We start from the raw sequence: 22,685 nt of genomic DNA, 5'->3' as shown, positions 1-22,685 counted from the left end.
CTCAGAAAAAAAAAAAGAAAGAAAAAACAGAGGGAAAGGAAAAACCAAACCCTTTTGGCTGCCTTTTGGGCTCTTTGTTCTTTTCCCTTGTTATACATCTCTTCTGAGCTGTTTTATCCTGTTTTGTTCCTGGCAAATGATTTTTGAAATGTCAAAACTTCAAGCCTTTTTTTGTCACGGCTTAAGCAGTCCCACTGAACTTTGAAGGAGACCTCAGTGTGAGAGACGTGAACTTTTGCTGCTGTCTTAGCCGGCCCAGCTTTGATCAACATTTGAGAAGGAAAGGGGGAAAAACACACATGCAAAAACCCAAACAACGCAATCCCCTGAAGCATCGGCGCTGTGCAGCCGTACACTGGGCTTCTCCTTAGGGCTGTGATGCTGATCTGCAGCAGGGCCTGGCTTCTGAAGGCTGTGCAGCTGCCGGGCCGTGTCCTGCTGTTACTGACGTCTCACCCTGGTTGCTTTACCCCAGTCTCTCTGTTTAAAGAGGATTTTGCTGAGCTTTCAGTGTCACGCAGTGCCTGTGGGTTGTGTTGCACACGGAGCGCTTTCAGCTGTGGGTTTGGCTGAGCCCCATTCCCCAAAAGATGTTTCCAGCTTCCCCCCATCACAGCAGCAGTGTCTGATCACCACTGCCATCCCCTTTTGTTTACCTCTGCTGAGGGACCAGGCGTTACACAAGACGGATCCGGCGGGTCTTTCTGACAAGCAAACCGTGTTGGAGATGACACTTGCTTAGGAAATGTTTGTTCTTGTCTGTTGCTAAAAGGATTTGCTATTCCTCCTGCCCCTTCGTAGCTTTTCAAGATGTTTTTGATAAGTGCGCGCTGGTGTCTTGTGAAAACTGTTTTATGTGTGCGGATTCTTTGAAAACAAAAAGAAAATTTGTGTGGAAAGGCTTTGAAATCTTCGGAATTTGAGCTTTCAAAATGTTTGTAAAACTCCTTTTCCTGTTCCTTTTTTTTTTTTTCTGAAGCAAACTATGGAAGGATCAAGGTTGGGATTTTTGTTTGTGTTTTCAATGAGGGAAGGTGTGTGTGATGCATTTCAAATGGTACCCAGCTGAGCTGGGATGTGAGAAGTTTCCTGGCTGCAAGCAGTTCCCTCCTCCCCCTCCTGGGAAGGGAGGAAAGTGTTTACATTTAACTAGAGCTTTCAATTTCCCTGCTTTTTAATTGTTTATTTGCTTCTTTTCTTGTCTGAGGTGGAGCAGCGCCCATTATTTTCACTAAGCATTGAATCCAGGGATTTTGGGTTCAAGCATTTTCACTTTTTTTTTCCTTTTCTTTTACTTTTGAGGATGATCTCTCTTGAAGGCGTCCTGAAATCAAAATTAATTCATATGAAAATGCAAGAACACTTTTTTTTTTCCCTTTCAGTTACAATTGTGTTATGTTTGTAGATCTCCCTGTGTACAGAATAGAATGTGACACTACACGATTTCCTTCCCCAAATCTATGTTGTTTTTTCTTTCTCCCAAACGAATTTACACCTGGAGCTGATGGATCTGTCCCACCTCTGAAGTCGCCCTGCTGTCACCTGCTGGATTCCCTCCACCAAGGTCCTGTGCCAGGACACTGCTGGCTCAAGTCAGCCTTGTCTTTAACAAAAACCAATTATACTCTTTTATGTCTGATTTCCTTCTGTTGCTTTCACCCTGGCTCTGTTTTAAATAGGAGTGGGGTTCATGAAGGGTTTAATCAAGAGCCGGTGGTTTTGCTTTTGAGCCTTTGGGCACGGAGGGTCTTGTCTGTCACTGAACCTCCAAATGCACTGATGTGTTTCTGCAGCCACACTCGTTACTAAGAAGCTATAAAAATAAGTAAGCAACCGAGACCAACGCTATAATAGATGTAAACCCTCCCGATGGGTTCGTGATGTATTTCCATTCGGTACAAAACAAAACCAAACCCAACAACCAGTAGTAGTTATCATTGGTGTCTAAAGCTGTCTTTAAATACCGATGGAAAAGAACTAACAGGAAAGGTTAGGCAGCTCTGAGGTTCTTGTTTGTGCTTGGTGTTGCAGTGCTTTCTGCAGGTGCCTTGTGGCAGATGTCTCCTGCAGCCTGGTCATCCAGCCCCTGCCTCACTGGTCCCCAGTGCAGCTGTGCTGCAGCTCTTGGTTATCTGTGTGTGCGCTCAGCAGCGCGGCTTCATCCCTCGGCTGTGGATGTAGGGATGCATCTGTGTGATCTGTATAAGTGTGAAAGAGTTGAATTCATGTGAAATTAGGGCCTGGATTTGTATGGTGGTGTGATCTCAGGATGCTTGGAAACAGGGTTGTTCACTCAAAAGCCTGACTTCAGGTTTTGCTTCTTTATCTTCCATGAGGATAACGTGGCACAGCGTGCGGTTGAGGCAAACTCCTTCCTGCTAAAGCATCATCAGTTCTCATTCCAAAGGAAATTTGGGGTGTGTGTTCAAGAAAATATACCCTGGATCTACAGAGTTGCCATTCTTGACCAATCACAAAGAAGGATTTGAATCTTCAGATTGTGCTTGCAAAGCTTGCCCCTATTTCCAGTCCCAGTGCTTAAAAGAAGGGTGCCTGCTGGCTCCTGGGCTACCTGGCAGTTTACCTTGCCCACTCCTCCTCTTTAAAGGTTTCTTCTCCCCTGTTCTTAGAGGCTTTTACCTGGGTAACTTTTGCAAAACACCACTTCATGGCAGAGGCTTTTTGGCTCCCCTCTGATCTGTGCAGCACTATTATGGAGGCAGTCTTATAATCAATGTAATTGAAGATCAGAGTTAATGAGGACCTCTGTGCCTGCAAAATCCCCCAAGCGATGCTGGGCCTCAGATGTTAGATAAGGAAATGATTGGGCTGAACTGAAAATCTATTTGGCTAATTAGATGATGCATATTCCCAGATGCTAGTGGGGAAAAATACACTTCACAAAATAAAGAAATGTAAGATTTTGTAAGAAAAGGTTTTTTTGGCAGGAATTTACTTTAACTCTCATGGGGGAGAGCGAAGGGGAGTTTTTCTGCTAGAAGTTGTATTGGGTCAGTTCACTTGCCTTGAGCTGGGAGACATGAAGCAGAAACAGCCCTATGGACTGCTGCCCTCTCCCATCCTGGTCCTGGGATCTGGCTGACTGCTAGACATCATCTGCATGAGCTGGGAAAGTGATGCTCCAATCCTATGGATCAGAATAATTGCATTTTGTCTGCATTCCTGCAGAGATGCAGGAATCAAAACCAGCAACTTGTGACACTCATGGGATAGGGGAGTCTTGGCAGGGGTTGTCCATTCTCTGGGCATTTTCATATGCGTGCAGCAGGCACGAAAGAGTGCAGATTGACTGATCTATCAGAGAGGGGAGGAGAGCCTGCAACTGCAGTTCTCTGCCTTTGCAGGGAAGGTTTCTTTCCTTAGTACTGAAGCAACAAGAACAAACTGGCTGTGCTGTGGAGAGCAGTGGGTCAGTAATGGGAAGTTCTGCTGCCTGATGTATAGATTCCTCTGTACCTTATTTAGAATCACAGAATCATAGAATGGCTTGGGTTGGAAGGGTCCTCAAGGATCATGAAGCTCCAACCCTGCTGCCACATGCAGGGCCTCCAACCTCCACGTTTAATACCAGACCAGGCTGCCCAGGGCCCCATCCAACCTGGCCTTGAACACCTCCAGGGATGGACGGGGCATCCACAGCCTCTCTGGACAGCTGTGCCAGCACCTCACCACTCTCATAGTAAAGAACTTCCCTCTGATATCCAACCTAAGTGGTCACTCCTTCAACTTAAAACCATTTCCCCTTGTCCTGCTATTATCTATTATACCCTTTCAAAGAGTTGACTCCCCCTGTAGGTCCTGGAAGGCTGCAGTTTTAAGATAACCCTTTTCCTTCTTGCAACATGCTACCTTTTGGCATAAAATGCTTTTCATTTTCTTTTTATACTTTCCTTACACACTTTTTTTCCACTCTCAGGCAGCAGCTTCGTTGTGAGCGAGGGGAGCTACCTGGACATCTCCGACTGGCTGAACCCAGCCAAGCTGTCCCTTTATTATCAGATCAATGCCACGTCTCCCTGGGTGAGAGATCTCTGTGGCCAGAGGACCACCGATGCCTGTGAACAGCTGTGTGACCAAGAGACAGGTAAGGGAGGCCTGGGGAGAGTAGAAACCTTGTAGAGGCTGGAGGTGTGTGGGAGGTTTGTCTCTGGCTATGTCAATACCTGCATGGCTCACCCATGCCTGGCATCAGGGCAGAGGGCTGAGTACCAGCAGGGTACTTATTGGTGACCTCCATTAGCAAGCATTAAGCAGCTGAGTGCCAGGATGGGGAGTAGAAATTGAGTAGTAGAGTAGAAAGTGACAGGTGGACCTGTCACTTCTTTTCCCTTCAGTGCTTCTGCCCAGTGTGACCTAGTGCTGATCTCTTCTCCACCTCTCTTGTGGAGTTGCAGACACCTTTATCTTTCCTAACCTACGGATGAGCTTTTTGCTGTGTGCTCTGCTTGCACGTGGATCTGCAACCTGCTGTGCTGTGGCTCAGCCGTGTGTGGGGCCAAGGAGAGAAGAAGTGCCACCTTCCTTCTGGCCCCATTCTCCTGTTTAATACATGGGGAGCAGCTGCAGTGAGCTGGGAACCCAGAAAACAGCAAAAGAGCAACAAGGGAACGATGGGGGTCTGCGTGAGTGGGACACGTGAATGTGTGACTCCAGCAAATACTAAACTAAGTTCCTTAAATCCATTTTGCTTATCAAGACAGTATTCTCTTTTCATACGCCTGGTCCTGAGGTCTTGTCTGTGCGAAGGTACTGACAGGTGTAGGCACAGCAGAATAGTCACTCTGACTGAGTTCCCCATGCTGAGTAGCTCTGGGCATCACCTGCAGCCTAGGAGGGCTGAGGTAGCAGCCCCTGGCAGATGGAGGTGATGTGAGAGCATGTGCTTCAGCACGGCGTGATCACTTCAGGCATCAGCAACTCTCAGCCACCTCTGAGATAAGGAAAGATGAGTTCAGTTCTACCCAGGGGAGGAAGAAGAAAAAGCTCCTGCCTCCAGCAGAAAACATGAGGGTGAATGGAGGCAGCCCCGATGCTCTGCTTGCCAGTCTTGTGCTGGCCTTGGCACTGATGCAGGCCCTGTGTGGTGTTGGCTGTTCTTCCACAGCAGCCCAGATGCTGCTCCCTTTGCATCCCCAGCTCTCTGTAGCAGCTTGTCCCTCTTGCTGGATGCTCCATGCCCGAGCAGGACATGTCAGATCTCATTTGCAGGGAAGGGAATGATGCTCTTTAGCTCAGCTCCAGCACAGTGCTGAATCCCAACCTCATCAGCTGCTTTACAGTTCCCATTACTGCTTCCCATCTGACCAAAAACCAGCAGCATTGAGTCTACCTGATACTGGTTGAAGTATGGTGTGCCCCAGATGTGCCTGGGGGAAGGAAACAGGTTCAAGGGGCTGTGACCTGCTCAGAGTGGGAGAAGCAAGGTGGAAAATCTGTGATGAATTCAGGCAGGCTGTTATCCCAATGCTGGGCACAGCGGGCAGTGTCTGTGTGTCTGTCTGTGCCTTCAGCTCTGTGATGGAGGTGAGGGCAGAACAGCCATGCACTGAACCATCAGGCTCCTTACCTCACATCTGTACACCAGCTTTTTTCTTCTCCCTTCAACCTGGGAATTTGCACGTGGATAAAGCAAAACCTTTCTCCTGTCTATGCTAGTTTTATTGCAGGGGTAGGGCAGGACTGGCTGGTGGGGCTGTGGATTTGAAGTACGAGTTTCCAGACTTTACCAAGAGCTGAGCAATTAACTACCTACTGACACTGAGTCCTTTGGAAGTACCTATGGGACTCCCACCCTGGGAGATAGCCCTCAACATTGCTTCCAATCCTTGCTGTTGATGAGCCTTCAGCTGGTGAGAAGTTTCCATGCCAGGATCGTAATTCCATGATGCACTGCATGTATTTTTAGATTTATATTTATTAATGTCATTCTATTTTTAAGGGTGATTTATTTTTATCACCACGAGAGAGAGAGGCCTGTGGTTTTACAAGGGGACATAAATCCTTTCTAGATTTCAACCTTTCCAGGTCAGGGATTTTATCATCGCTGTGAGCATCTAGAGGAATGAGTGTGGGGGATTTCCCTGCCCTCCATCCTCTCTGGATGGGAGAATAGGGGTGCTGGGATAGGGTTTGTCCTGTCTAGGGCATGAATACCCTGAAGGTTTCCTTTATAAGGAGCAGCAGGGCAACCCCTGAGGTGCTTCAGTGTGTTTACAGCCACTCTGCCTTCAGTCCCCCTTGGAGGCCGCTCTCTCCTTCATTGAATGCCTTGTCCCAAAGCTTTCTCCCTCCAAGCTGTGTGCAGACCTCCTCCACCTCTATGAGAGGACTCATCCTCAGCAGCATTGCCAGGCACCGCTGGCACAGATTTGGACAGAAGTCACCAGGTTGCACATGCGGTCTGGTGATGCTCAGCCTCTTACTCCTCCCTGAGCTGAAGACCTCTTTAGGGTTGGAGTTTTGTGGAATATCTGTCCGTGCAATGCGCTGATTCGTAAGCAAAGCCACAAGTGCTGCTTCAGGATGAATAATAATCCACGCTGAAAACCATGGCTCGGAAACGCTAGGAAACGCCAAAACACATCTTGCTTGCCTGACCTTAATTTGCTTTCCCTTGTGTCATCACAGTGTGACTCATTCTTTAATTAAATGATTGCTGCCCCTGACAAATTTCAAGCCCTCTCTGCAAAGTACCAGCTCATCAGAGCTTTTCAGGGAGAGCACCAACATCTGCACAGGAGCAGAATATCATCTGTGGCCTCGAGTGAGTTGGGTGCTTCTCCTGACTCTATCCTCAGCCTCACAGTGTGGATAACACACTCCAGAGCTGCGCCTCGGTTGGGTTTTCCAATGGACGTGGCACTCATGCCGCGCTCTGAGATGCTTTTTCCTACAATCAAGGAGTGCTTTTTCATTCACCTCCCTTACCGGTGCCAGTAACATTTATGAGGGCATCCTTTTTTTGGTGGCATATGCAAATCTTGATTTGTGAGCACAATTACCTGCTTTGTATGCACAAAACTGATTCACTTGCACATTCTGTGGGCATCGCTTAAGAGACCTGCTGGAGAATTGGTCCCTTAGGGCCAAACGCTGGAAAAAACAGCCTCTGATTCTGTGCTGTCAGGCTTGCCAGAGCAGTGGCATAAATGAGATGGATCGCTACCTTGATTAGCAGGTGCAAGTGCGTTGATTTTTTTCCCCATCCATAAATCAGGCGCTTACCCGTTAAAGCTGTCTTCTATGCATTCACAATTGATTGCACCCACAAAACAATAGGCACATGCTTGTAAGAACCCAATTAGGTGTGGTAGCAAAAGGTCTTTTTCTAGAAATTGGCAGGGGGAAAAGAAAAAGAGGTTTCCATCATCTTCCAAATGGGTGAGTTTGTCACTGTGGCCGCAGATGGCTCTGCTGGCCTGGTAGGACTCGTGGGTGGGAAACAGATGGAAGTCGGTGTTAAATGCACCCTTTCTTTAAAGGGGGTTGCAGAGCAGGACATGTAAATCAGCAGATGACCAACCTTGGTGAGGGGTTACTTGTGTTTATGAACAGCCATTTTTGTCAATAGCTCAATTTAATATCATGTGGCTTTTGTGCACATCAAGTAATATTTGTTTGTTCTCATGAACTTGTGCTGTTTTCGCTGTTGGAAGATCCCAGTGTCTTTATTGACTTTGACTTTCATCAGATGAGGTTCTGTCTCTCTAAGGTATGTAGTTTAATAACTTGGTCAGAACTCACACAATGTGCAATTGCTTTTCGTGCGGCGGCGCAGCTTGCCTTGCGCACCAAGCAGGGCAGGAGGCAGTTAACTCCCAAGCTAACTGCTTGGGGCTGTGGTGTTAGACATAAACAGCAATCAAAATGCATGCCCGCGAGGGGGCTGAGTTAAGGTTATCTGTGCTGTCTTGGCACTCTCATTTTCTGCCATTAGAGTGTTTAATCCTGCAGCTGCTAATGTTCCTGTAATGGCATTTCTGAGCCTGTCTAGAGGCTGCGGAGAGGAGGGAAGGGAGGGGAGCTCTGTGGCTGGAGGTGCTCCTGGGCACATTTTGCCTGCTTGGCCCATCCCACCAGCCCTGCTGGCTGACTTTGGTGGTGTCAGCGCAGAAGTTGGGCACTGCAGAGCACCCTTGGGTGCTGCCTGCTCAGGACCTTGCAGCAGCCACCCACGTGTGCCCGTGGGGAGCTTCCTCAGCAGTGCAGCTTAGGGGCTTAGCAAATGATAATGAGAATAATATCTGTGTCGAGCGTAAACCCAGAGACAATCCTCACAAGTTAGGTTTGCTCTCAAGTGCTTTGATGCATCTGGGCAAGGAGAGTGACTTGCAGTGGGGGGAGAGGAAGGTGTCTGTACTGTTGATTCCAGATTTTCCCTCTGCATTCACAGCAGAGCAGAGCTGTCTGCCTCTGCTCCCAGCCACTTCGAGCTGTCCCTCATGCCTGTATCAGACTGATGCTGCCCATGTGCTGCAGTGGAGGATCTCTGGGGGTCTGCTGGTCATCCTGCCTCGTGGTGGCTGTGTTCCTTTAGAGAGGAATTAAATAATCAAAGAGAAAGAAAGTTTGTCCTGATAGGAAAGAGCTTTCCTTTCTTGTTCCTTGAGAGCTGAACAGCTTTTAGTGAAACTGAATTTCTCATCAGGATTAAGCAGAGAGAGTTTAGAAAATGCCATCCCCAAAGGCCAGGAGCTGCAGATAATGAGGGTGGAAGAGAAACTTGTCAGAGCTGGGAGCTGCTGAGGAGTCATGGCCTCAGCTGGGCCGGTCCTGGTTGCAGCAGCCGCTTTCTGAGGACCCCTCACTTGTCCATTGAATTTAGGAATTTAATGATCCATTAAGGCCATTTTTGTCCTTTCTGTGTTGAATTTTCTCAGATTCTCTTTCTCTGACATCCCACAGGGTTGCAGCAACCCATTTAAAGAAGGGTTTTGTAGAGGTGCTGTTTGAGCATCCCTCTCATCCGCACCTGTATCAATCAGAAACTCTGTGCCAACCCTTGTGCACATGTGCACTGTGCCTGTCCCTGGCCTGCTCATCCCCTCCATCGTGGCTGCTAGCGAGGGACAGGAGCAATGCGTGCAGTATTGGGGTGGTGGCAGGGACTGAAGGGCTAAGCTTTGCCCTGGAGTGAGTCCTGCAGCCTCCTACCTGCACCCAGGGTGCAAGTTGTGGTTCTGGGAGAGGTGCCCAAAGGGCCAGAGCTTGTGCTGGGGTCCCCAGGGCAGAGGCACAGTCCCTGGCTCCGTGAGTAAAAGTGCTGCTGCCTGCAGAGAGCAGCTTCTCCGGGAGCACAGGGACTCTGGGAGCCTCTGCTGTGTGCCAACTGGAGGATTAGAGGAATCCCACAGCATTATCACAGTAGATCACCTCGCCCTAACGAGGATAACAGGATTACCAGCACGCTGGCGCAGGAACGCTTGGCTGCATGGCACTCATGCAGCCTGGCTGTGCTGCTCTGTGGATAAGCAAGGAGATGGCTGGGGGATGTTTCTGCTTCAGGATGAGCAGAAATGTGGTGTGATGAGTGAAATAGGAGAAACCTTTTAGCTTCCTGTGTAGATGTGTAGAAGAGGGCTGAAGGCCTCATTGCGCTGGTCTGGATGCAGCTGGAAGGTGCTGTAGGCCCTTGCACCAAGCTCCTGTATGCTTTCCCTCTGCACTAGGAGCACAGTGGGGGTTCAGACAGGCTCCTCTCCTTTGGGCACGAACGAGCCCTGGGACAGCCCTGAACTAAAAGCTGGTGGTGCAGAAGAGTGGGGCTGCAGAGCGCTCCCATACTGCATGGTGTGCCATATGGAGCCCTGTGCTTGGAAACCGGCAGAGGAAGCTGCCACCTGTGTGCAGCCACCAGGCAGATGTGTGCTCGGTTTGCCCACCTCCTCCATGCTCTGGGTCCTGCTCCTCTTCCCAGTTGCAGCAGCAGTGCTGGATTGTGGCAGGGCTCTGCGTGCCACTCGGTGCTGCTTTTGATCTCTGTGCTTGCTCATCTCCCCGCCAGCCCTATGGACATGAAAGCACAGCAGGAGGAGGCTGTGAGACGTGTCTGGGGGCTCTGGATGCACCCTGCAGCTTCTGCAGCCCTGGAGACTCTGTGCTCCCTGCCATCAGCCATGGCTGGGCAGTCTGATCTGGCCTGATTCATGGGTTCTGAATTTGAAAGAAGACAAATGGCTTCAGCATCAGTGTTTGCACCATGAGCGCAGCACTGGTCGGTGTCTGCAGAAATGGGCTGCTTGTCACAGCACTTTGGAGATCCCAGTTCATTTGTCCTCCCTCAGCAGAGGCAAAAGGTTTTGTAGCCCTCAACAAGAGCATTGTTGTTTGGGCTTTTGGTGGTGGCAGTTTGTAGCAGCATGTTGAAATCTGCTCTTAAGGAAATACACTTGCTCAAAGGAGGAATTAGGGGCCCGGGACCCCCACCTCGGTCGCACTGAGCTCATGCTGATTCACCCCACAGGCCACAGCAGCAGCTGGTTCAGCATCACAACCAGCAGGGCTGAGGACAGAAGAAATTCCAAGATATTTTGGGCGGCTGAAGGAGGAGGGTGCTGGTAATCTCACAGAATCACAGAATGGCCAGGGTTGGAAGGGACCTCAGGGATCACAAATCTCCAACCCCCCTGCCACAGGCAGGACCACTGACCTCCCCATTTAATGCCAGCCCAGGCTGCCCAGGGCCCCATCCAACCTGACCTTGAACACCTCCAGGGTCTGGGCATCCACAGCCTCTCTGGGCAGCTGTTCCAGCAGCTCACCACTCTCTCTCAGCCCTGCACAACATCCCTGCTGCGTGGCGCTCCCGCTTCCCGACACAAACCTCCCTATAAACCTCCCAGTAAAGCCTCCAGCACTGGCTGTAGCTGTTGAAGCTCTAGGATTGAAGTCAATAAAATCAATATTTCCACAGGTTGATGGAGTTCCTCCTTCCGACATCGAGCTGCCTCAACTGTAAACAAACTGGCGGGCAAAATAAACACATCGTGCTGCGGGAAAGGGGTTAACGGCCCTGGCACCTGCAGCCATCAATAACCAAGGCGGTGATCAGGCTGTTGGATGCCAACCTCTATGGGTGTTTCCTTTTCCCCTTATTTGCTCTAATTTCTGTGGCAGGCTCAGAAAGTGAGCCGGTGCCCCAAGACTCCCAGCTCTGCTTTGCAAGCACTCTGAGATGTCTCTCATTTGCAGATCATATATTTGTTATGTAATAAGCGCCGGGAATTAATGATCCACGTCGTGGCTGGGGGAAGTTGCGTACTAAGCACCCAAGGAAAGAAATAACTTTTCTTTCTTTTTTAACTCACTGATGGAGCCATTAGGACGTGCAGTTCTTGTCATGAGACCGCCCTGGGCCAGGCAGGCTGCAGCATGGTGAGCTCACACCGTCTCCTTCCCAGCTCCATCCCTTTGGAGAAGTAATGCTCCTGCCTCTCCCATTATGAATCATGAGGTTAGCAGCTTTTGACACATCATAAATCAGTGCTTGGAAGTTGCTAGGACAAATCCCAGGACATTTAATCTTTAATATTAGACGCGTTTAAAGCAGTGAATATTTCATGAAGGTGCTGTTGTATTTTAGCACATCATTAGCTGTCTCTTTCTTTCCCCCTCCCTTCTCTTTCCCTACCTCTCCTTTTCCAGACATCTCTTACAATCTCGTGGGCTGCACCCCCGTTTCGTTCCCTCCTGACAATAAAGCTCTTTACTGTAATCCCTGCAAGACACGCTAAGCTCAGCTGGGGACTGAGGTGCACGCAGTCTCTGCCCACCTGCAGCCTTGCTGGTGCTGGGGGCTCTCGTTCCCTGCCTCCCCCCTCTTTGTGGTCCCCCTGGCTCTGCCCCAAAGCTTAAAGCCCAGCAATGAGGAACAGCACAAAGCGAGGCAGAGGGAGTGGGAGAAGTAATCGACAGATGCTTGTAAGAAAATTCCACGTGCAAATCCAATTCATCTTTTGATTTTGCTGTTTCTTGCTCCGGGTTATATATTCATACTGAAAGCAGGATCGATCTGGGCCAACCTCAGGTCTGTGCTCCTGCTGTCAGCAGGGTGTAACAGGAGGTGGGAGCCCCTTGGAATGGCAGAGGCTGGAGGCCAGGAGTGGAGGGAGTTTGATTCTTCTGCACTGAGTGAGCTGGGGGGTTGCAGAGGAGACTGCAACTATGGGGTGGATGTCTGCAGTCCTGGAGAGATGCTGGTGTCATGCTGAGCTTCTTTGGAGGCCATCAAGCTGGGCTTGGCTGGGCCTGGGGAGCTGAAGGGATGCACATGGGTTAGGATCAGACATCTTGATTCATTGCATCACATCTCCAGCTCCAGTAACACATCATATAACCTTGTCAGAGAAGTCATAGAGTCATAGAATATCCCGAGCTGGAAGGGACCCATAAAGATCACCGAGCCCAGCTCCTGGCTCCAGACAGCTCCATCCCAAACCCTAGGTCTGAGAGCAGTGTCCCAATGCTCCCCAGTTGGCAGCTTGGAGTTATGCCCACTGCTCTCAGAGCTGTGCCATGCTCACCGCTCTCTGATGCAGAACCTTTTCCTAACCTTTTCCCAGCTGACACAGCTCTACACCGTTTTCACTGGAGCAGCCAATGTGGTGCTTTCTGCACAGGGAGGTTTTACATGTCCCTGGTCTCTTGCAGGGGAGTGCAGCTGTCATGAAGGCTATGCCCCGGACCCCATGCATCGCCACCTGTGTGTGCGCACTGACTGGGGACACAGCGAAGGGTGAGTGGAAGCTGCCTGTGCACAGCAAGCTGGCTTCGTGCTGGGCTCAGCTCCTTTCCTCGTGACTTTCATCATTATCACCAGAGATCCAGCACCTGGTGGTGCTGCTGTCCTTGCTGGGGATGTGACGCAGCTTCTCTCTCCCTCTTGGTCTCCCAGGCCGTGGCCCTACACCACACTTGAGAGAGGATACGACTTGGTCACAGGAGAGCAAGCTCCGGAGAAGATACTCAGGTGGGTTGGGTAGCATTCGGCTCGTCTGTATTTGAGTTGGAGGTCCACCATTCAGTGTGGATTCTTTATTCCTATATGATGTGTTTGTCCCCATTTCAGGTCCACATATAGTCTGGGACAAGGCCTGTGGCTGCCTGTCAGTAAGAGCTTCGTGGTGCCCCCTGTAGAGCTCTCTATCAATCCTCTTGCCAGCTGCAAGACAGATGTTCTGGTGACAGAAGATCCGGCAGATGTCAGGTAGGAAGCAGATTTCTCATTTTACTCGTGCTTGAGTGGCTAGACTGGTCTTTAAATTGCTACTGAGGATTCAGTAATTTATGTAATAAGTTTGATCAATTTTCTTCCAATAAGAGATCTGATGTGGTTATTTTCCAGGTGATTTTTGGTTGTGGGTCTAGGCCAGGTATGTCATGTAACTGAAGCCTGACAGTCCCATCAGGTGAACTGGTCAGACCTATGACAAGGCTGTTTTCAAGTGGCTTTAATCTAATGTTTGTTTGCATAGCTTTAGTTAGTGCATTTATAGGTACAGAGGATGTCGTCATCTTTCTGAGATGCTGATGTATATCACATCTACTACACCACTGATTTTCTGTTTCAGGCCTCCTGAGAGGCCAAGGTCAGAGCCTGGTGAAAGATTGTGTTGTTTGTCCAATTACTACGCAATTAGAGGGGTTATTTTTCTCCCTTGAGTTCAGCAGATGCCCAGATTTTTCTCTGGCTCTCCCATTCTCACTAGCTTGTGCTTTAGCCAGACTTGCTTTGACATCTCATTCAGCAGGGCTGAAGGTGGGCAAAGTTTGGGGCTTGGAAAGAGAGTCAAGGCAAAACAGTTGTCTTCTGTGCCCCAGCTGGAAGGTGGTGTTGTTATTGCTCACCTCTGCTTGGTTTGCAGAGGTTTAGCTGATTTGTGAGGTATCGGTGTGTATTTCCTCTCCTTGCTTAAATCTAGATTAAGTGTGTGATCTCAGAGTGCCAGGGATTCCCTAGGAGTCCTCCCTGCCTTCCTGCTTACTGCCTTCTCCTATTCAATGAAGGCAATTTCTTGATGTGCTGATTCTTGTCTGTGCTGTGTGTCCTGGGAATCCCTGTCTCCCCAGTCCATATTCTTTCATTTTCTAAGAGCAATGGGATATTGGATTTCCACTTTTCTGTCCCATCACTGTGAGTCTTGGCAGGGCTCCTGGTGGAGGAGTGCTGGGGCAGGAGGGCAGTTTCTGGCACAAAGGCTGTTGTCTGCTCCCCTCCAAAATGAAACCCCAAATGAGAATTCCTAATATAAATATCAAGAGTGACCCAGGTAGAATAAAAGAGGTGAGTTCATGGTGCTTGTATCCTACGTGAAGGAGATGCTAAATTATTAAAACTTTAATAAACGTAATAATAAATATTTGATGCTGAATTATGGAGGATTTCGCAGATACAGTGAAAACCCCAAACTGAGGTGTTATTATTCCTGCATTAGAACCTAAATGCTTCTCAAAGGAGGATCGGGCTGGCAGCTCAGGTTCCTGAGCACCCTGTGAAGGATGGGGTGGAGATGGTGCTGCACAGGGGCTGCTGAAGGTGCTGGTGCAGAGCAGCTGTGCTCGGGATGCTCAGTGTGCAGCCCATGAGGAGGGACGTTGTGGTGTTTGGCACCTGTGAGCATTGCCTGTCCTGTCTCCATATTGAGGCTGTTAGGAGGTTTTACAAAACGAGAACGGTACTATAAAGCTGTTCATCTTTGCTTTGCTCCTTTGGACTGAGGCGTACTTTGGTAGCAAGTCAAGGGAGTGGTAATGCAGCAGTTCTGGTGGTCCAGGTGTCTGAATGGAGTCTGGTGATTCTGGACCTACCATTGGAGTTGAACACGTACTGTCCAGCACACAGCAATTCAAGAGTCATCCCTCTGCCCTCATGCAGCCCTGCTCTCTGGAGCCGTGGTGACACTGCTGGCTGCACGCTGTCAGCTCCTGCTTGTGTGCTGTGGTGTTTTAGCTGTGACCCCCTCCACGTCCACACACCGGCATCAGCCCTGTGCTGTATTACAGCAGCTGGAGCACGGCTGTGTCTCAGCTCCCGCAGTGTCCCGTGTGCTGTCCTGTAACACCACGATGATAATTCAGTCCAGTATTTCTTCTGTACCTTCAGTAACAAGCGTACTGCATTCCTCCAGACCTTTCATTAGTCTGGCACCTTTTCACTCTGAGGTCATTTCTTGTGAAGAGTTTAATGGAGGAAAATTGCAGAAAGCCTGGCTTGGAGGAAACAAGTGATGAAGTCTTTACAACGCGGAGGGTTAAAGGTTTGAACACGGCCTTGTGGTTTTATGAAGACGCTGGGGACTGCAGAAAGGCCGGGTGGGGCTGTGCCATCAGCAGATCTCCGGAGCAGTGCTGGCTCCCTGTGGCTCACAGAGATGCTGTTCTCCGTGTGGTTCCCTGCTGAGGCTTCCTCCAGCCTTCTGCCATGGCTGCAGCCCACCCTGCAGGTAGGGATGGCAGGTGGGATGCTGCCTGTTGTCTAGTGTGCACTAGACAAGGGAAAGGGACTCTTTTTGGTCCTATTGGAAGTATCATTTGTCCTGTGGGATGGAACATTGCTGTGTTTGTTCAGCGTGGGCTGCTCAGCCCATGGGTATCTGTGTATATCAGGAGGACATGCAGCTCCTGCTCCCAATGCAGCGCTGAGTTGCAGCAGCAGCCTTTGGTGGCTTTCCAGGTGTGTGGGGTGACACCGGTGCTGGTGGCACTGGTGCTGAAGGTGTCCCCTGGAGGTGATGCAGGGGCTCCTGCCCTGCTGTCACTGTGCTGGTGGTGTCACCCCGTGCCCATCCGTGCCACCAGCTCTGCAGAAAAGTTTGTAGTTTCTCCTGAGCAGGTATAAATCGGAGGAGCGAGCCTCAGCTGCTGCCTGACATGACATATAGCTTTATTGTTATGGCAACCATAGAAACAAATAAAAGCTTTGCCTTCGCTTGACAAGGCTTTGAGATGTCCTGATGGAGAGACAAGTGTTCAGTGGCAGAATGAATTCTCTTGAACTCTCTGTCAATTCATCTTCGTTTTGCTCCCAAGCGAGCCCCTTTGCTCTTGGAATTCTTTGCCAAAGTACAATCAGTGAGATTTTTTGTTACTGTTATTATTATTATTTTATCTTCATTTCTCCCAGTGCTGCACACACTGCATCTGAACTGGTTATGCTCCCCAGCTCTGAGCCTGTGCGTCCTGTGGAGCAGGGGCTGGCCTGTATTGAGGATGGGAGCTGTGTTATCCTCCTGACACATGGCCTGACCTGCCTTAGACCCTCTGTATCAACCAGTAACACCAGTGTGGCACCAGCTTTTGCAGCAATTTGAGTGCTTTACACCTTGCTGTGAGTCTCCCTGCACTCTCCGGTGGAGGGGGATGGAAGGAGAAGTGGAGGAGAAAGGCAGAGGGAATGGGCCAGGAGAGGGGAAGTGGTTTTGTTAAGCATCAGCAGATTTCGTCTCCTTGACACGTGGGCCTCACACCTCACCCCTGGGAGCACAGGGAAATGAGCGCTGCTTCTGGCAAACCCGGCCAAGGCTCAGGAGGGTTCTGCTGAGTGCTCTGCTCCAGCACAGGGTGGGTTCTGTGCTTATCTCGAGCACCACCCAATTTGGTGCAAAAGGGCTTCTCTTGGGTTCACTCCTGCTATTTCCTCTGCCTTCACGGTCTGTCTGTCCTTGCAGCATCACCTGTTCCCGAGCCTTGGGATGTGTTTGTGCAAGGGAAGCGCTTTCTGGGGCTGTTTCTCAGCAGGAGCAGTGACCCTGGGCTGCTGCCTTCCCACCTCTTTCCCTGATGATAACAGCAGCCACAAGTGCCAGTGATGCGGCCGTGAGTGGCTGACAGCAGGTGTCTGTGATGAATGGACAGCTTAACGTGATGGAGCAAATTGATCATTCCATCACCAAGCACAACTTACTCATTTCTGGATGGAGGGCAATCCATTACTGCACGCATTGCAGAGTCTGGCCTGGGCTTCTGAACACCCCAATGTGCTACCAGCTCAGAGGAGCAGCTCCTGGTGCTTAACACGGGATAAAGGCAGCCCCCAGCCTCATCTTCCTTGGGGAAAAGGGCGGATGCTGCTCAGAAAGGCAGCTGCCAGCCTTTGCACTGCGTGTGTCAACCCCACATCGTCCTGGTGCTTGTGGGATTTTCCTGCTCTCTGCCTCCCGGTTTGATTTCCTCGAGCAGATTGGAGGAGTCAACTCTGTCTCATTTGGCAAAAGGATGACTAAATGGGGCTGTAACCTTGTGGCAGCCACTGACAGCTGCGAGCAGAAGGAGAGAGGAATCACAGGAGCGGTGCAATGGGGAAATGAACAGCAGAGAGGAAATGAGGGAAAAGAATTAAACTCAATCTGGAATCACCCAGGGAATGTCTTGGTTAGGTCAGAGCCAAACCCGTGCCTAGCAGCACCTCCCTCACACTGGGAGGGTGCAGAGACCTCACTGTGCTCTGTGCATCTCTGTGATCCACCACCAGCAGTGGGATCTGCACTGCCAGAGGCAGAGGGATATCAGCCCTCCTTCTTTGTGGGCTTTGCAATAATCCCTGCTACAGTAATGCTGAATTTCCCTTTTTGTGTGATTCCTGAGCTCTTCATACTGCTCCATAAAACTACACAGAAAATGATCAAACCACTTAGGGGCAATGCCTGTAAATTTCAGTTGAGCTCATAGGCAAATCCGTTGCAGAGAGCACGCACCAGGAGCAGCCATGAGTTGTGCAGCTGAGTGATTGCTGCTCCTCTCATCAACGGTGCCACAGAGCCCAGGAGGGAAAAGCAAACAAATGCACAAACAGATTTTGTTTATGTATTTATTGAGACAATTAAAACCCCCAACACTTGCCAAATACACACATGCTGTCTCACACCCGGAATGGTTCTCTTTAATGTAGCTGGGATCTCCCATCGCAGAGCAGGATTTGGCACCGAGCTCTGCAGCTTCTCCTTGCCGCAGATCTTCAGTTGCTGGTAGCTGTGTGTTTGTGTCTGTCCGTCTGTCCATCAGAGCAGCTCAGTCCTGGGCAGCAGTATCCTACTGGCATCCAAGCAGGACCTGGACATAGGGGATTTGCAGGGCAGGCAGTGGATTTGAAATGCAGCACGGGTGTATGCACTTAGAGAGATGGAAGGTTGCTAAGTCAAGCATTAGGATTGCTTTAGTGAAAGGAGCTCTCCCTTCCTTGTCTGATGACAGTATTTGTTTTTACATCCCTGCCTTTGTTTCCTATTAAACATTGGCTGGAGTATGCTTTGTAGCTGCAAGTTCAAAAGCAGCACAGCCCCATGGCTTCTCATTTTGTCCAGCCTGCCTGTGCTATTTTTCTCTAATTATATATTTTCCCTGCATCTGAGTTTTCTTAGCTGTCCTTTGTGAGTGTCTGTAGCCTGGGCAGGGCACTGGGAAACTGGGCGATCACCTCTTGGTAGCAGCTGCATCCAGCTTTTGCTGGGAGACTCTATTTTCCTCTTTCTCCTCCTTTCCCTCCTCTTCTACCCTTGCTGTTTCTTTTGCAGTGAATCATCGAGCTCTACAGCCTGCCTGGGGTTTCATAAGGATGTGCTGGTGTCATCCAGGGCAGCCTGGGGCAGGCAGGAGGCAGCTGGGGACACAGTGCTCCTGGGCTGTTGAGCTGGTGTTGCAGCAAAGGAGAAGGCTTCGTTTTGTTGGCAATTGCACATGAAGGAGAAATGAGTTAAAAACCACAGCATTGCTTGGGGAGGGTGGGATGCTGGGGGTTTGCAGCAGGCAGGTGCTTGCTGGGGATGGTGGGGCTGTGAGCAGAGCACAGGGCATGGCTGCTGCTGGGAGGGATGCTGTGCTTCTGGAGAACACCAAGTTGGCTGGGAATGGACACAGCAGCAGCACAACTAGTGTGGGGCAGGCACTCGAGCACCAGCAAACACAAAGAATTTGCAGTCAGCTTTGCTATCTGTTACCAACCCTGATGACCCAGGTTGACATCACTCATCGCAATGCCAAGTTGTGCAGTATGGCATTGGTGGGTTCAGGAGAAGGACAGCTGAGGAATGAGAAGAGTGCAGCAGCACGAGGCCAGGACTCCCTGTGTGCCTGGGGAAGGATTTTCTGAGCCTGTGCTCCCTCTCCCAGGGCTGCCAGGAGCAAACTTGTCCTGAAGGCACTGCGGTGCTTTGAAGCAGGAGCAGATGGGACGATGGCCCATTCCCACCTGGCTGTATGCCTCCCCTCCAGTTCAGCTGTGTGAGTGGCAGCTGCAGTCCTGTGTGGGGCTGTGACATTGGGAAAAGCTGAATACCTTTTCTTTAGCTATTTTAAAATGCAATTGGAAGGAACTGGCCCCATCAACTGGCTGCTTCTGATGAGATTTCAGGTGCCATAAACTTGCCCGATGTGGTCCATTTCTGCTCCTCCTTTCTGGTTTTTATCTCCCGTGACTGCTGTTGGATCACTTCATTCAGAGGACAAAACTAATAAAATGCATCCGAGCTGAAATGTTCCTGGGAGCGTGCCAGCAATGGAGCAATGGGTTTCGGAGCTGCCAGAGGATGAGAAACAACCTCCCAGTGAAGGCAATGGGAACGGAGGTGGACATGAGCTGGGGAGGCTTGTCCTTCTGTCTGAGGGGTGTTTCAGGGAGGACACCATCCCTTGTAGGTTTGGAAAGGACCTTTGGAGAAAATCAAGAAAATCAGCTCCTGAGTTCATTTGATTTCTTGGTAGTTTTTTAAAGGGATGGTGGATGCACACATGGCTATGGAGGAATTGTGCTCACCGACAAAACTGCCTGAGAAAACCTTCATTCAGCTTCAACCACAGGGCAACCACAGCTGCAGCTGGTGGACAGAAGAGGCTGAGGTATCCCAAGATAGATGAAGTTAATTAGCGTCAGCTGAGCTCCTGAGTAGCCAGGAGATGTTTCCACTGACCCTGATGTGCTGGGCAATTCCACAGAATCATAGAATGACCCAGGTTGGAAGGGACCTCAAGGATCACAAAGCTCCAAACCCCCTGCCACATGCAGGGCCACCAACCTCCCCATTTAATCCTAGACCAGGCTGCCCAGGGCCCCATCCAACCTGGCCTTGAACACCTCCAGGAGCAGGGCATCCACAGCCTCTCTGGGCAGCTGTTACTCTCATAGTAAAGAGCTGCAGCCCCACAGCTGCAGCATTCCCCATAGGCTTTGCTTTGCTCCGGGTTGTCTCTGTGGCTCTCGGGGTGCTTTGTCATGCCCTCTGCTCTTGAGATACCCATAGGGAGAGACAGTGCAGCACTTCCCAGATGTAAAGCCCGGAAAGCGTAGCATGCGTGTTGCATCTGTATCAGTGTCCTGTGTCCAGCATTGCCCATTGGCATGGAAAATGCTTGAGTTCCTTGTGCTGTGCTGCAGCTGCAAACCCTCTGCCCTTTGCCTCCGCTGTGTCCAGATTCTGCATCATTGCCCTTTTTCATCTGCTTATTCACTGTGTATTTGACTTCTCTGTCCATGATGTATCTGATGGTAAGTCCTACACAGGTTCTGTGGCCTCCCCAGGTCTGGCTGCTGGCTAGAAAGTGAGAATGAAAAGCACCCTCAACTTTTTCTTGCTGCTACGCATGTAAAGCCCGGGGTTCTGGTAGGTGGTGGTGCTTTCCTGAGTGGCACACTGCATCACATCAGGCAGAATATTGTTTGGAGAGACGACATGCAAAGCTGGAGAGGGTGGGAAGGAGGACTGGGGAGCAAGTGGGAGGAAAAATAACACCAAGAAAATTAGGTGAAGCTTTGCAAAATAATAATACCATCCTGGGAATTGCCCTGCTTTCACTGCCTGAAGAATTCCTGTGTGCTAATCAATTCAGCTCCAGACATTTCCTCCAGTGCTTTTGATATAATGAGGTGCTGGCGGCTGAACCAAGAGCCTGTTGTTGTAGCTTAGGGTGCAGGCAGGGGCACTGAAGCTTTCTGTGCCCTCTGTGTGTCACTCAGAACGTGCTTGGTGCCAGTGTCCTGCTGCCTTACCTGCACACTTTGGGATGGGCTGAGCAGTGCCCTTCCAGGAGCCGGGGGAACCCTGAGTAACTGACTCAGAGGAGCCACCAAAGTGACTGCAGGGCAAGGGGATGTACCCTGCAGGGCCATATTCCTGTTCCTTGTCAAGCTCTCTGGCAGTACCCAATTCCCCTAGACTGAGGCTCTCTCTACCTGCTTGCATCTGGGCTATGTAAATATCATTAGTGTGAATGAGAGCCCATAATGCCATTGAGGCTGTCCGTTTGGTGATGTTCTCAGGCAGCTCTCACCCCAGTCTGGGGCCATGGGATGTCCCACGTCACTGCCTGCCCGTGTCCTAGCTAATCCTAATCGTGCTGCTCCAACCACCTGTGGATAGGGGCTCCCTCCCTGCAGCAGCCCTTAACTCAGAAGCACACAATTAAACACCAGCTAATACTTCCCTGCTACTGTGCAGGGCTTAAAATGACACAAATGAAGAAGCTGAGAATTAAGGCAGGATACTGTGTAAATATGCACTGAGATTTTGCAATAAGAAGTCTCTTTATTCAGTTCAGTCCACATTTTCTTTCTTTTCTTCTTAATTAGTGTGTATTAGACACACTTGGGCAGAGCTGAAGGTGTTGGCTCTGAAATGTGGTTGCTCTGGAATTGGATGCAGCTTTGGGCCGTAGCGGAGTAGTTTGTAAAGGGTTAATGATGAAATGGTGGGTGGTTTAATAAAGAGCTCCTTGACCTGTAGAGTCTGAGAGGCAAATACGTTGCTTATAACCATCTATCGCAGGGCTGATCCGTGTGTAATGGGCCCTGACATCTGCCAGGGCTCAGCTACCTGAGTAAATGCTGCGGAGCAGCTGCTGTGCGCCAGCTCCCCAGGGGGGTGCCCTGAAAACCCTGTGGAAAGGGATGGAGTTAACCTGCAGCGAGGCTCTTGAACCCAGCCCCTGTTTATTCTGTGCGTGCCCATGCTGACAGCCTGTCATCTGCTATTAACTCTCATTGGAAGTGTCACTGCAGGCTCTTAGAACCAGAGCTGAGTTTCCCGGTGGCAGAGCCTGGTGCACGAGGTCCCCGTGTGGTTGGGTGCTGGTACCCAGGGGTGTTCCTCCTCTTGATGTGTACTGATGCTCTCCTTTGGGGAAGCAGCGGGTTCCTGCTCATTGGCAGGAGCGGGGCTGGGGGGGCCGAAGCAGGCTGAAGGGAGAGGAGCAATCTGTGAAGCTGTTTGGAGTCTCGTGGGTTCTGCCCATCCCTGGGTCAGGCGCCCACACAGCCACTTCCTCAGAGCTCATCCACAGAAATAAAAGCGAGTGCGGAACGCTGTGCGACCTATTTAGGGAAGGCACGTTTCTGCTCTGCCTTGTGCTTGTGCAGTCCTGACAAATCCGCTGCTTTGTCCTCTGCCCACAGCTGAAATCACAATCCGTTTAGACTCATCTGCGTTTGGAAATCAGTTACCTTTGGTCTGCACTTGTCTTTTCTCTTATCCCGCGCATGGGGCACAGGCATTGCTGTGTCTACTCCACTGATGTGCTAGGTAAGACTGTGCCCTATGTGTCTCTTGGTTGACCTCACCTATGCTGACAAATATCTCCAGTTATGATGAGCTCGGTGAGCTGCCCTGCAGAGCCCCACATGCACCCCTGGAAATGCTCTGTGCTGGCAAAGGTTGCTGCCTTTACTTTGCAGGAGGTCAGGT

At 50.3% G+C, this 22,685-nt stretch overlaps 1 protein-coding gene across 4 annotated transcripts in view; it reads left to right on the top strand.

Annotated features, from left to right (window-relative positions):
* The window catches only part of ASTN2 (astrotactin 2), a 264,246-nt gene that overhangs the window by 92,033 nt on the left and 149,528 nt on the right, over nt 1–22,685 (top strand). For all 4 annotated transcript variants that reach the window (XM_048965614.1, XM_048965611.1, XM_048965613.1 and 1 more), the window contains 4 exons: nt 3,938–4,105; nt 12,670–12,754; nt 12,914–12,988; nt 13,088–13,225. In XM_048965614.1, coding sequence (XP_048821571.1) covers nt 3,938–4,105; nt 12,670–12,754; nt 12,914–12,988; nt 13,088–13,225 — 466 coding nt within the window. The remainder of the gene's footprint in view (nt 1–3,937; nt 4,106–12,669; nt 12,755–12,913; nt 12,989–13,087; nt 13,226–22,685) is intronic.

This window comes from Lagopus muta, chromosome 19 (assembly GCF_023343835.1).
Source record: "Lagopus muta isolate bLagMut1 chromosome 19, bLagMut1 primary, whole genome shotgun sequence".
Taxonomy (NCBI): domain Eukaryota; kingdom Metazoa; phylum Chordata; class Aves; order Galliformes; family Phasianidae; genus Lagopus; species Lagopus muta.
Note: the sequence above shows the minus strand (reverse complement) of the source record. Positions and strands in the feature narration are given on the sequence as shown.